The 13233-nt window shown below is 38.3% G+C and overlaps 1 protein-coding gene across 1 annotated transcript in view; it reads right to left on the bottom strand.

Moving 5' to 3' along the window:
• The window catches only part of LOC106132963 (atrial natriuretic peptide-converting enzyme), a 137292-nt gene that overhangs the window by 27102 nt on the left and 96957 nt on the right, over positions 1-13233 (bottom strand). Inside the window, exons 5-6 of the mRNA XM_060949075.1 lie at positions 11533-11673; positions 2882-3076 (exon numbers count right to left, since the gene is read on the bottom strand). Coding sequence (XP_060805058.1) covers positions 2882-3076; positions 11533-11673 — 336 coding nt within the window. The remainder of the gene's footprint in view (positions 1-2881; positions 3077-11532; positions 11674-13233) is intronic.

Genomic DNA, 13233 nt, shown 5'->3' with positions numbered 1-13233 from the left:
TTTTAATTGCCGAGAACCACACGGCGTGTCAGTGCTCCATCACATTCCCGTGGATGTCGTTAAAGGCGACTAAATGAATAGAAGAATATTCATCTAATGAAAGCTTCCATGTTGGTCTGATAGCGAAGAAAAATACGTGATGTGTGCCAGCTGTTTCACTTTTTGTGCAGATCGTAAAAGTCAATTCAAGAAAAGGATAATAAACTTGGAATTCTTCTTTAAGAGAATAGATAGGAGGCCTCTGTGGCGCAGCGGTAGTACGTTCGACTGAGACACCGGTGGTCCCGGGTTCTAATCCCGGCCGGGGCATGATGAGAAACGAACTATCTCTGATTGGCCTGGGTTTTGTATGTTTATCTATATAAGTATTTATTATAAAATATAGTACCGTTGATTTAGTATCTCGTAACACAAGTTTCGAACTTACTTCGAGATCAACACAATCTGTGTAATATGTGCAAAAAAAAACTAGCAACCTGTCACTATTAAAATCACAATTCCATCATAAAGCCAACGTGATTATTCAGTCATTTCGAGGCTGTTCGAACCAGGCTCAGTCCTGTTTACGCAGTTAAGAATAAAGATGTGATTACATACATACATACATACAGGTACATATATAGTGACAGGTTGCTAGCCCATCGCCTAAAAGAAAAAACCCAAGTTTTTAAGCCTATACCTTAGTCGCCATCGACATCCATGGGAAAGAGATGGAGTGGTCCTATTCTTTTTTGTATCGGTGCCGGGAACCACACGGCACTACACAAAAGATGTGATTATATGTAAGTATTTTACACAAAACTGTTCCCTAGTGGACACGGTGCCCGTCAGGAAAGTGAAGTGTGAACAGATCACGAAGATTCACACCCAATTAATTTGTGTGCTCAGCGGTGGCCGCTAATCTGCCCGGCGGATGGCGCGGCACGGAGTATCGTAATGTTATCATTTAGCCAGATACCGGAGATGAGGGTTGAGAATTAGAGAGTTATAATAATCAATTATCATCATGAGATTAATTAAAAATTTACATACATGTATGTATTTATATATATATAAACCTACACCCCTTGCGTGGTGGACAGAGCCAACAGTTTAAAGACTGAAAGGCTACGTTCAGCTGTTTGGCGTAAAGAATTGAGATTCAAATAGTGACAGGTTGCTAGCCCACCGCCTAAATGAGCAATCCCAAGTTATATAAGTAAGCCTATCCCTCAGTCTCCTTTTACAACATCCACAGGTAAGAGATGGAGTGATCATATTCTTTTTTATTTTAAATTAATTAATAAAAAACTACAGTTCCCGTGGAATTTGCGCTTAACCTGTATTATTTTAAAGGTGGCGCTAACTTCGCGCGGGCGCAGTTTTCCTTTTAAAACAACTAGGTTTTGTCCTCAAAAATCTCTATAGATTGAATCCAAGTAAATGACGCCTACGCCTTGTTGCTCTCGTCTAAAAATATCTTTTCATTATTGCGATATACGCACAACAATTTATGTGATTACTCAAGTATTTCGACATCGTACAAATACATATTTTCACGATTCATCCCATTCATAATACAATTTGGAGTTTCAAATGAGAACATACCTTCCATCCTGGTAAAAATTATTTGCAAAAAAACTGTATTGTTTTGTAGGTAGCGTTAAATTCGTTGCGTTTTGTAGGTAGCGCTAATTTTGCGCGGGCGAAGTTGCTGGTACTAGCTAGTTCAAATGTTAAAGAGAATAGCCCAAACCGCTCAGTCTAGAAAATTTCAATTTAATCTGACCTACGCTACATATTATGTATGTAGTCTGGGGGTGCACTTAGAGAGGATTTTCCTTAATTCTTACGGGAATGCAAATTCACGGGAATTTTCTTTTTACACAAGTGAAGTCTCGGGACTTGTGACGTGTGGTTCCCGGCACCAATAAAAAAAAAAGAATAGGACCGCTCCATCTCGTTCCCATGGATGTCGTAAAAGGCGACTAAGGGATGGGCTTATAAACATTTTAAATTAAATCCTCCTACTCTCAATTTTTTCAGCTGGGCGTCAACAATTATGGACCCATAAAAACGATCAAAATTTCAATGAATAAGCATAAATTTAATGAAATCCATCAACGCTATTGAGGTGCTTATTTATCGATGTTTTAATTACTTCGCATTTCAGCTAAAAAGCCAGCTAAGAATTCCCTCTCTTAATGATGTTTTAATGAGTCACCTTGGTTAAAGACTGGGGTTTTGTGGGTTATTCTAGAATCGCAAGAGTGGATTAAAGTGTAAGAACATTCTTCCTCCTAGCTTTAGTCCCGGTTGCATCCTCACCACTCTGGAGAGGAGTCCGGACTATACTTTTGACCATGGATCCTGCATTAGTGGAGTCAGGATTTTACACGAAGCGACTCCCATCTGACCTCTTCAACTTTCGCTGGTAAATCTAACGCGTATTGGATCGAACATTAATACACATTCATGTGCAGGTTTCCTCACGATGTTTTCCCTCACCGTAAGAGCATCGGTTAAAAGTTATGTAGATAACTTTGAAAATAGTAAGCTAGAGCACTTGGTTAGTATACAAATTCAAATTTTTGTTTCAACTTCATTTAATAACTAGCTGTGCCCGCGACTTCGTCCGCAAGGAATAATTATTTTGGGCATCATTGAAGCCAAATAATTTTGCCGGTTTTTCATTTCCATTATTTCTTCGCTCCTAATAGTTGCAGCGTGATGTTATATAGCCTAAAGCCTTCCTCGATAAATGGACTATTCAACACTTTTTCAATTCGAACCAGTACTTTATGAGATTAGCGCGTTCAAACAAACAAACAAACTCTTCAGCTTTATAATATTAGTATAGATAATTAGTATAATCCAACGCGAAATCAGATAAATCACTTACTTGTTGCGCATCCCTCTGACCAAAATGGCCGATGTAGTTTGGGAAGACGGTGTAGTTGTAGGATATGCGGTGTTGATGGCAAAAGCTGACGATGACGGGCAGGCAGACCCCGGGCGCGGGGTTCCTGGAGCCCGGGGGGTCGGTGGGGGCCGGCCATGTCACCACCGTGGACCGGTTCACCACTTGTGATACGTACTGTTGAAAATAAATACATCGATGTATAATTTGATTGGAAGTAAGCTTTGGCAATTGGCCAAAGTGTCTGTCGGATTATGCTGTAATTTAGCACAAGCTAGTTTGAAGGCTCCTGCACCTTGGATTAGAGATACGAGTTATGAGAGCGTTATCGTAGTAGTAGAGACGAGAAATAACGGTTTCTGTACCTTGTATAATAGAAAAATTGCTTAACACTTTACATCAAGCCCTGAGAAAAGTTATGTAGTTAGTAACAATTTTATTTATATAAGTATAAGTATACATACATACATATGGTTACGTCTATATCCCTTGCGGGGTAGACAAAGCCAACAGTCTTGAAAAGACTGAATGGCCACGTTCAGCTATTTGGCTTAATGATAGAATAGATTCAAATAGTGACAGGTTGCTAGCCTATTGCCTAAAAAGAATCCCAAGTTTGTAAGCCTATCCTTTAGTCGCCTTTTACGACACCCATGGGAAAGAGACAAAGTGGTCCTATTATTTTTTGTATTGGTACCGGGAACCACACGGCACTAAGTATAATTAAATATATTTTATATTTTAATCATCTAACATCGTAATCTATAATATCACCTTAATCTCGCATACTTTGGTAAACTGTCTAAACTCATAACAATAAAAGCACTTCCATCATAGTACAACTTATTGTTACAGTAAGTCATAAAAATATTGGTAAAATAACTGGTAGAAATATATTATTCTCTTCCACAACCATAGACCTAAATACACACTTAGATAGGCAATCCATGAAAATAAACAAAAATTGACACTATTCCGTCAGAAAAAGATAGATATGGTTGTGATTCCAAATCGGGTTGCATTCAGGCTTTTAGACGTGTGTCTTTCTACGCATTACGCATTTAAGAACACATATATTGTCAACTAGAGGTCAAACAATCAATTCCGCGGGAACTCCGGGATAAAAAGTAGCCTTTATGTTATTCTGGGTCTTCAGCTACCTACATACCAAATTTCATCGTAATCGTTTCCGTAGTTTTTGCGTAAAAGTGTAACAAACATCTATACTGACACCCTGACATACTCACAAACTTTCGCATTTATTATATTAGTAGGATCTTACGCTACTATATTGAATTATATCTATGTTCAGAGCACTCAAAGTTAAGCACGTCTCAATACAAGATTTATTCTATTTATAACGAATACAACGTAAACATATTTCGAGAATAACATAAGTATAGCTGAAACAATGGATCGATACTGAGATCTTCTCTAGGAATAACTTGTTTACGAGGGATATCCATCAATATTGATTTTAGATTATCTTTAAAATGTTGTCTAAACTAGCGATAAATTGTACTCTTTCGATAAAATATAACATACATACATATGGTCACGTCTATATCCCGTGTGGGGTAGACAGAGCCAACAGTCTTGAAAAGACTGAATGTTCACGTTCAGCTATTTGGCTTAATGATAGAATTGAGATTCAAATAGTGACAGGTTGCTAGCCCATCGCCTAAAAAAGAATCCCAAGTTTGTAAGCCTATCCTTTAGTCGCCTTTTACGACATCCATGGGAAAGAGATGGAGTGATCCTATTCTTTTTTGTATTGGTGCCAGAAACCACACGGCAATAAAATATTAAGAAGATTAAATAAGTAGATGGTCTTCTTAATGAACCTGGTAGCCTGTGACGGTATGAATCTCAATTCTATCATTAAATCAAACAACTGAACGTAGACTTTCAGTCTTTGAAGACTGTTGGCTCTTATGTTAATTTTATTTTATTTTAATTTTTATTAATTTTTATTTACATGCTAGATTTCAAATTTCAAGACCAAGCGGGTTTGGGCTGCTCGTTTTCCGTTAGTCACTCAGTCAGTCAGTGACGGAAGACTTTATATCATTAAAGCTCGTACGTTGTGTTATACTATAAAAAGTCAGAGAGCACATAAATTCTAGACCAATAAAAACAGTTTCCGGCGGGACACACATATCCGTTCCGTGAGGGCTCGTGACACGGACCGGAAGCCGTGTGTCCAGGGGAAACCGGAAATGAAGGAAAATGCGTGACATTTTTAAAGCGGTTGCAGATAAAATATAGTTGTATTGTTGTTCAATTGGGCATCCTCTTAATTCGCGGAGAACAACTCTTATACTAGTGAATAAATTCGCTTAACTCCACTATTCTTATACATACATACGTATGGTCACCGTCTATATCCCTTGCGAGGTAGACAGAGCCAACAGTCTTGAAAAGACGGAATGGCCACGTTCAGCTATTTGGCTTCATGATAGAATTGAGATTCAAATAGTGATAGGTTGCTGGCCCATCGTCTAAAAAGAATCCCAAAGATGTAAGCCTATCCTTCAGTCGCCTTTTACCGACATCCATGGGAAAGAGATGGAGTGGTCCTATTCTTTTTTTGTATTGGTGCCGGGAACCACACGGCACCAATAGAAAAAAAAGAACAGGATATTCTCATCTTCGCTAATTTATCTAGTGTTATATTAACCGCAGTATTTCGAACCCCGGGGTCCGCTTTCCGACATTTCTTTCACCGCAAAAACCCGCCATTACCCTGCCCGCCGCTCGTAATGATACAATTTTATAGCTCAGGTGGCTGCAACACTAAAATTTTACGTTCCTTCCCCACATTCTTTCCTTACTCTCCTCCGACGCATTCTTCGTCAAATATGTCAGCAATTAAACTTAATTGCAATTTCAAAAATAAATTAAATTCTGTTGCAGAAATATTGCGGGCAGCTGAACGTGTCTGTCTGTTGGCTCTGTCCACCCCACAAGGGATATTAACGTGATTATATTTATGTATGTGTGCAGAAAGATTTTGCCAGATCTGTGGCGACGACGTGTTGACATAGAAGTAGGATTTGAAATTATTTCAGAGATTGTTTAACAGTGCCGTGTGGTTCCAAGCACTAATAGAAAAAAATAATAGGTACACTCCATCTTTTTCCTATGAATTTCGTAAAAAACGACATAAGGGATTTCTTATTTTAGGAGATGGGGTAGCAGTCTGTCATTATTTGAATCTCCATTCCGTCATTGAATTGCGGCCTCTGTGGCGCAGCGGTAGCCCGCTTGTCTGTGACACCGGAGGTCCCGGGTTCGAATCCCGGCCAGGGCATGATGAGAAAATAACTTTTTCTGATTGGCTTGGGTCTTGAATGTTTATCTATATAAGTATTTATAAAACATAGTATCGTTGAGTTAGTGTCTCGTAACGCAATTCTCGAACTTACTTCGAGGCTAAATCAATGTAATTTGTCCCGTATATATGTATTTATATTTATTAATCTTAAACACTAATTAAATCAAAAGGCAAGTTTGCGTAAAGTTGGTAAGAGCAATACATTGTCTCGTAACTAGTTTCATATAAGTAGGTCCACGGGTCCTCTGAACAGAGTGTTTTTTCTTGCAATGCTTTTAAAAACTTGATTCTTCTATAGGTACTTCTAAAGAAATCTATTTATGTACTTATAAACTTATAGGCTATAAATAACTATTGTGCCGCGTGGTTTCCGGTACCAATAGATAAAAGAATAGGATAACTCCATCTCTTTCCCATAGATGTCATAAAAGCCAACTAAGGGATAGGCTTATTATAAACTTGGGATTCTTCTTTTAAGCGACGGGCTAGCAACTTGTCACTATATCAGTCTCGATTCTATCTGCCTATGACCTATCTGTCTTTTCAAGACCGTTGGCTCTGTCGAACCCGTAAGGGATATAAACGTGACAATGTGTATGTGTGTATGTATATTTATGTACAACTTTTAATGTCGATCAGTGTCACATTTGTATAAAATTTAAAAAAGTAAAGAATTCGTCATCGACTTTTGAGGAACCCTAAAAGAACTATCAAAGAAAATCTCAAAAGATAACCAAAATCCACGGCCACCATTAACTACGGTCCGCGCTGCAAATCGCTTAAATAAACGGTTGTGAAAGGTGCGGCGAAATCTTAATGTGGGGAAATCCCGACTCAAAGACTACTGAAAAATAATGTTGTGGTGTGCGGTCGCCCTTTGTGGGTATTGCCTTAGGCTGAGTAAAAAATAACGAAGGTACACATATGTATATGCTTCTTTAAAATTTCAAGATTCTGACTTTGGCTGCGATTTTTGCATAATTTTTTGACGTTAGTTCCATTTGCATACCGATATGAAGAAAATGCTTCAGTGCAGTTTGTAACCGCTTCTTTTGCACTGACGCCTTGGAAGCGGCAGTAACTTAGTTGTAAGTAATTTATTTGACGTCAAACAATGTTGTGAAACCAAAAGATTTGACAATTATTAAGCGATATGAAGTATCCTATAACAATGAATAAAAATTTTGAATTTGAATATGTTTGGAAATGATAACAGGGTTCTTATATTATTACGATCCACGATTAAGTAATTCAGGTGCTTACACGAAGCGACTCTTGTCTGACCTCAGCAGCATAATCACTTAGCAATAGCTTCTTACCTATATAAAGAAAGGCATCTCTACGAGTCTGAAGAAGAAATGATTGAGAGAGAAAACAGCCGTAGAAAGAACTTAAGGACAGGAATACATCCTACTCTAAGAGTGATAACGCAAGGTGTACGTTTCCAAACAGTGGTTTTTTTCAACAAGTTGCCTATAGAGTTAAAGACTATACGCAGTCGAAACATTTTTAACAAAAAGTTGAGGGCCCTTCTTGTTAAAAAATGTTGTTACTCCCTAAGTGAATTTAAATTTAATTTAATGTATGTAAGTAAGTAGTAACATTATATTTTATTTTTATAAATACCTAGATTTAAGATTTTTTATAAATTCGAACACAATATTTTTTGTTTACCGAATAAATAAATAAAAAAAAAAATTAAAAAAAATATTCCAGGGACAAACAAACATATAGTGCAATATGAACACGCCGCTTTATTTTACTGTTCCTATCTCTTTTCATTCCGCACAATACGACAGTGACAGCATATGTGGTTTCTTCTGAGCTCGAAAACACTCGATGACTTACGAATGGAGCCATAGAACATTTCAAATTTAAACCAGTGATTGAAGAAAAAATATGGCCGCATATTTAATTGTTATAAGTAATATTTTTTCTGTAAACTTTTTATTTTGCGTTTAGGTGATTTGAATAGAAATATTTCGTCAAAACGTTAAGAGGATCAAAAAGTATATATTTTATACATAAAAAAGGTAAGCTGTCAGACATATCTTACAACGCTCATAATCACTGAGTGAATTTCGCTGGAAGTTAGTTATTGTGATATAAATGCGAAAGTCTATCTGTCTAAACGAATGTCTGTAATGCTTTCACAGCTACTTTTACTGGGAATTCATATAAGTGCCAAGCCCTTCTTTTAGTGCCGGAAACCACACGGCACAAAGAATTCTGGTAGAGGATATACACTTAAGAAACATGTTAACTTTTAAATAAGTGCCAACTCTCAGATGTTCTCATTTGACGATAAAGAATTTTAGGTTATCTACAAAAACAATGAAATTAGAGAACCCTCTTCAAAACGCGAAGAATTTAACGCCACTTATAAAAAGCGAGGAATTTAACGCCACCTACAAAAGAATTAGGATTTTTCGCAAATCCTACGGGAACTGTAGTTTTAACCGAAATGAAAGGTATACTATGTCTTTCTCCAGACTCTTAGTCCTACTACTATTATAAAGGCGAAAGTTTGTATGGATGTTTGTTACTCTTTCACGCAAAAACTACTGAACCGATTACCATGAAATTTGGTATGTAGGTAGCTGAAGACCCAGAATAACACATAGGCTACTTTTTATCCCAGAGTTCCCGCGGGATTGATAGGGTTTTCATGCGGACGAAGTCGCGGGCGGCCTCTAGTTATACATATATACGTGATATTAAGATTAATTTAGTAGAAAACCCGTGAAGAGGTAACAAACAAATATGATAGCTTTCGCGTTTATACTTTGTGATTTTTTGATCAGTCCATGATGATATAATTATGTATGACCAAACCATTCCGTATTCATTCCTGAGACTAGATTTTTTATACTGAGAGGTTTAATTATTAGAAAAAGAAGCATGAGGTGTGTTACCGTGTGGTTCCCGGCACTAATGGAAAAAAGAATAGGACCACTCCATCTCTCTCCCATGGATATCGTAAAAGGCGACTAAGGGGTTGGCTTATAAACTTGGGATTCTTCTTTAAGGCTATGGGCCTAGCAACCTGTCACTATTTGAATCTCAGTTCTATCTTAAAGCCAAATAGCTGAACGTGGCCTATCAGTCTTTTCAGGACTGTTGACTCTGTCTACCCCGCAAGGAATAAAGACGTGATTATATGTATGTATATAAGTGTGTCACAACATTAATAAAGTTCGTTCATGAAGCACAGGTGTGCTCAAACTTTAAATTGATATTTACTGACGCAAGTTTTCTCATAACTTCTCATCGTACAGTAAGTAATCATAGAGTGATGTGCATTTTGTACTGACAAACATACAGTGCTTTCACCTCCTCCTTGGTCCTTCTTCCCATGTGTGAGGGTCGTGATCTCCCTATGAAATAATTATCTCTCCGAAGATATTTGACGGCCTCTGTGGCGCAGCGGTAGTGCGCTTGTCTGTAACACCAGAGGTCCCGGGTTCGAATCCCGGTCAGGGCATGATGAGAAATGAACTTTCTCTGAGTGGCCTGGGTCTTGGATGTTTATCTTTATAAGTATTTGTTATAAAATATAGTATCGTTGAGCTAGTAACTCTAAATCTAGTAACTCAAGTCTCGCACTTACTTCAAGGCTTCAATCGTGTAATCTGTGTATATTTTATTTGTAATTATTAAATGTTGAGTGATGTCGTGGAGTTGTGAGTCCAAGGTATTCATGGCGGATCTGGTCGGACCATATTTATGGTGTTCTTCCTTTAGGTCGCTTGCCCTCGACTTTCCGTCCGACGTGAACATCAGTTGTTCCAAGTTCTTGCCATCTTTTTTGGCCACGTGACGATACAGTGGTTACCTTGTTTCTTAATTAAAACAATTTAAAATGTCTAAATTCTGACATGCATTAAACCTCTTTTCCGTAGGGCTACCAATATTCACTCTTGTATAACGAACACACGCCTACTCTAAACGTGTCTAATTCACAATGTCAAAAATTTACATTATTTCCCCAACTTCCAGTCAAAAAGAAAACAAAACAAAACAAAGACGAAAAAGGCACAATACAATTGTGAAATTCTGTTAAAAGGGAATTCCTACAAATTCGTCGGGAGGCAGACGATTGTTTTTAACTACGAGCCGCCGCCGGATGAATTGGAACTCTTTGAATTTCAAACGACGAACGGTCTTGTGTGTGGAGGCCGAGTGAGAACGGAAAGCGGCTGTGCGGGGAATTCCCGTGTAATTTGTGTTCTCGTTTTGAATTATACCCAACTTAATTACATTTGGCTTTCGACGAGTCGACGTCAGGGTGTGTACTTAACGTGGAAGACGTGTGTAATATTAGCGTATATGTTTTTCATTATCTAGACATATCTATTAAGTACTTTTGACGTGACAACGTCTTGTAATTCGATTGAGCCGGCTGCACGCACGAAAAAACATGACTCATGCGGCGTTACCTCGCTCTGAGGCGTTCCATGTACCTAAGGCGAGAAGTGCAAGCGAGAGCGCGGAACGAGCGACAAAGAGGCACAATCGGCCTTCGCGTTCGGCAGCGTTCGACATCCGTCTCTCTCCTACTTGAGTGAGCGATACGTCTGCGTAGACAGCTGCTATACTATAGTACATATACTTACATGTTTTGGTCGAGTTTCAGCAGTGCAGTGAAAAGTGAATGTGGTGTCAATTGTTTATACTTACGATAGTTAATTAAAATTTTCTTTTGAAAGATACTACCATTTCATCAGTATTTTCTAAAGACGTTGTCACGTTCAACTATCGCCAGTAAACCGACTTTACAGACAACCGATTTTTATTTTGTAGTTGAAATAACCCTAAGATTTTTTTCTTACGATTTGTCTAGCGTTTCGTGATTCTCATCAAAAGCATCTTTACATTTAGACATCTGTTATTAACATACTTACATAGATTGCAGAATTTGACATATATTTGCAAGATCCTCAAAAGAGTAACTTGAACCGACGAGTTTGCATGAAGAGAGTTATAAATGTGGATATACCGAAATACTAAAGATATTTCAAGTGGAAATATGTAGTCCCTGCCTACTCCTCCGGGACTATTGTATATAGTTATGATCGTATAGAATGATACACATATACATACATGATATGTCCTAGAATTAAATAGATATTTCCATGACCCTCACCTGGACAGCAGGGTTGGCTCGGAAGTATGCGAAGAGCGCGGCGGTGTTGGCAAATCGATCAGGCCGAGAGTTATCGAGTGATATATGAGAATTAAACATATAAATACATGATATATCCTAGAATTAAATAGATATTTCTATGACCCTCACCTGGACAGCGGGGTTGGCTCGGAAGTATGCAAAGAGCGCGGCGGTGATTGCGAGCAGCGCAATGGCATTGAGCGCTAGTTGGAGCACCCTGAACTTGTGGGGGGAGCCTTCGCTGCCGGCGCCCCGCATGTCCCTCAGCATCTAGAATAGAATAGAATATATACATACATTCATATAATGACGTCTATATCATACATACATACATATGGTCACATCTATATCCCTTGCGGGGTAGGGTAGCCAAGTGTTGAAAAGACTGATAGGCCACGTTCAGCTGTTTGGCTTTATGATGGAATTGAGATTCAAATAGTGACAGGTTGCTAGCTCATCGCCTAACTAAGAATCCCAAGTTTGTAAGCCTATTCCTTCGTCGCCTTTTACGACATCCATGGGAAAGAGATGGAGTGGTCCTATTCTTTTTTGTAATGGTGCCGGGCACCACACGGCACACGACACGTCTATATCCCTTGCGGGGTAGACAGAGCAAACAGTCTTGAAAAGACTGATAGGCCACGTTCTGCTGTTTGGCTTTATGATGGAATTGGGATTCAATAGAATATAGATAGAATAGTATAGGATAGATTTATATTCAAAATTGGATACAAGAAGGTATCACTTATTAACGTCACATCACTTAAATCTAATTATAACTATGACCGCTTCCGAAGCGCTTGTGTAGAATTGCAACAATCCAACTTATAATTTCTTGCCGCTTAGGTGCACTTTAGAATAGGACCACTTTTTTTTGATTTCGTAAAAAGCAACTTAGGGAGAGGCTATCAAACATGGGATTCAACTTTAAGGCGATGGGTTAGCGACTTCTCACTATTTGAATGTCAATTCTATAATTACGCCATACAGCTGAATGTGGCTTTTTAATCTGGCTCTTTCGACCCCGTAAGGGATAAAGGCGTGATTACCTATATAGTAAATATAATTTCCAAATAAGAAGGAGAACACGATGTAACACCTAAACTATCATCATCTTAACACAATTTACTAAGACTTGCCAAATCATTCTAACTCAAAACAGAGCGAACAAAATCTAAATCCCAAAAGTGAGATGTTTGCGATTCGACAAGACAATTTGCGGTCGCATATCGATCTGGCAAGAGTACAAGATGCACAGAGCACTGCCCACCGATCCCCGTCTGTCTGTGTTGCTCTGTGCACGAGTCGTAATGATAGTGCATCGTGTACAGAGACTGGGTTATTCCCCGAGTCGTGTCGGCATCTGATAAGATTACATGAGATGTTTCTGCTTATATTTGAATTGTAATGTTTTTACAAGGCAGTGAATCTGATGCAGAGGTTTAGACATTTTGTACTGATTATGCGTGCATTGTTTTTATTTCATTTATACATACATACATACATATATGGTCACGTCTATATTCCTTGTGGAGTAGACAGAGTTAACAGCCTTGAAAAGACTGATAGGCCACGCTCAGCTATTTGGCTTGATGATAGGATTCAGATTCAAATAGTGACCGGTTGCTAGCCCATCGCCTAAAAAAAGAATCCCAAGTTTGTAAGCCTATATATGTATAGCCTTAGTCGCCTTTTACGACATCCATAGGAAAGAGATGGATTGGTCCTATTCTTTTTGTACTGGTGCTCTCTAAGATCTATGGAGTTATCGTTGCAATTTGTGATAAAAAGTATCAAACCCTCAGAAAAGCTATATTTTATTGTCTATCT

Source organism: Amyelois transitella, chromosome 3 (genome assembly GCF_032362555.1).
Source record: "Amyelois transitella isolate CPQ chromosome 3, ilAmyTran1.1, whole genome shotgun sequence".
Taxonomy (NCBI): domain Eukaryota; kingdom Metazoa; phylum Arthropoda; class Insecta; order Lepidoptera; family Pyralidae; genus Amyelois; species Amyelois transitella.
The sequence above is the reverse complement of the archived record's forward strand: the minus strand, read 5'-3'. Positions and strand labels throughout refer to the sequence as shown.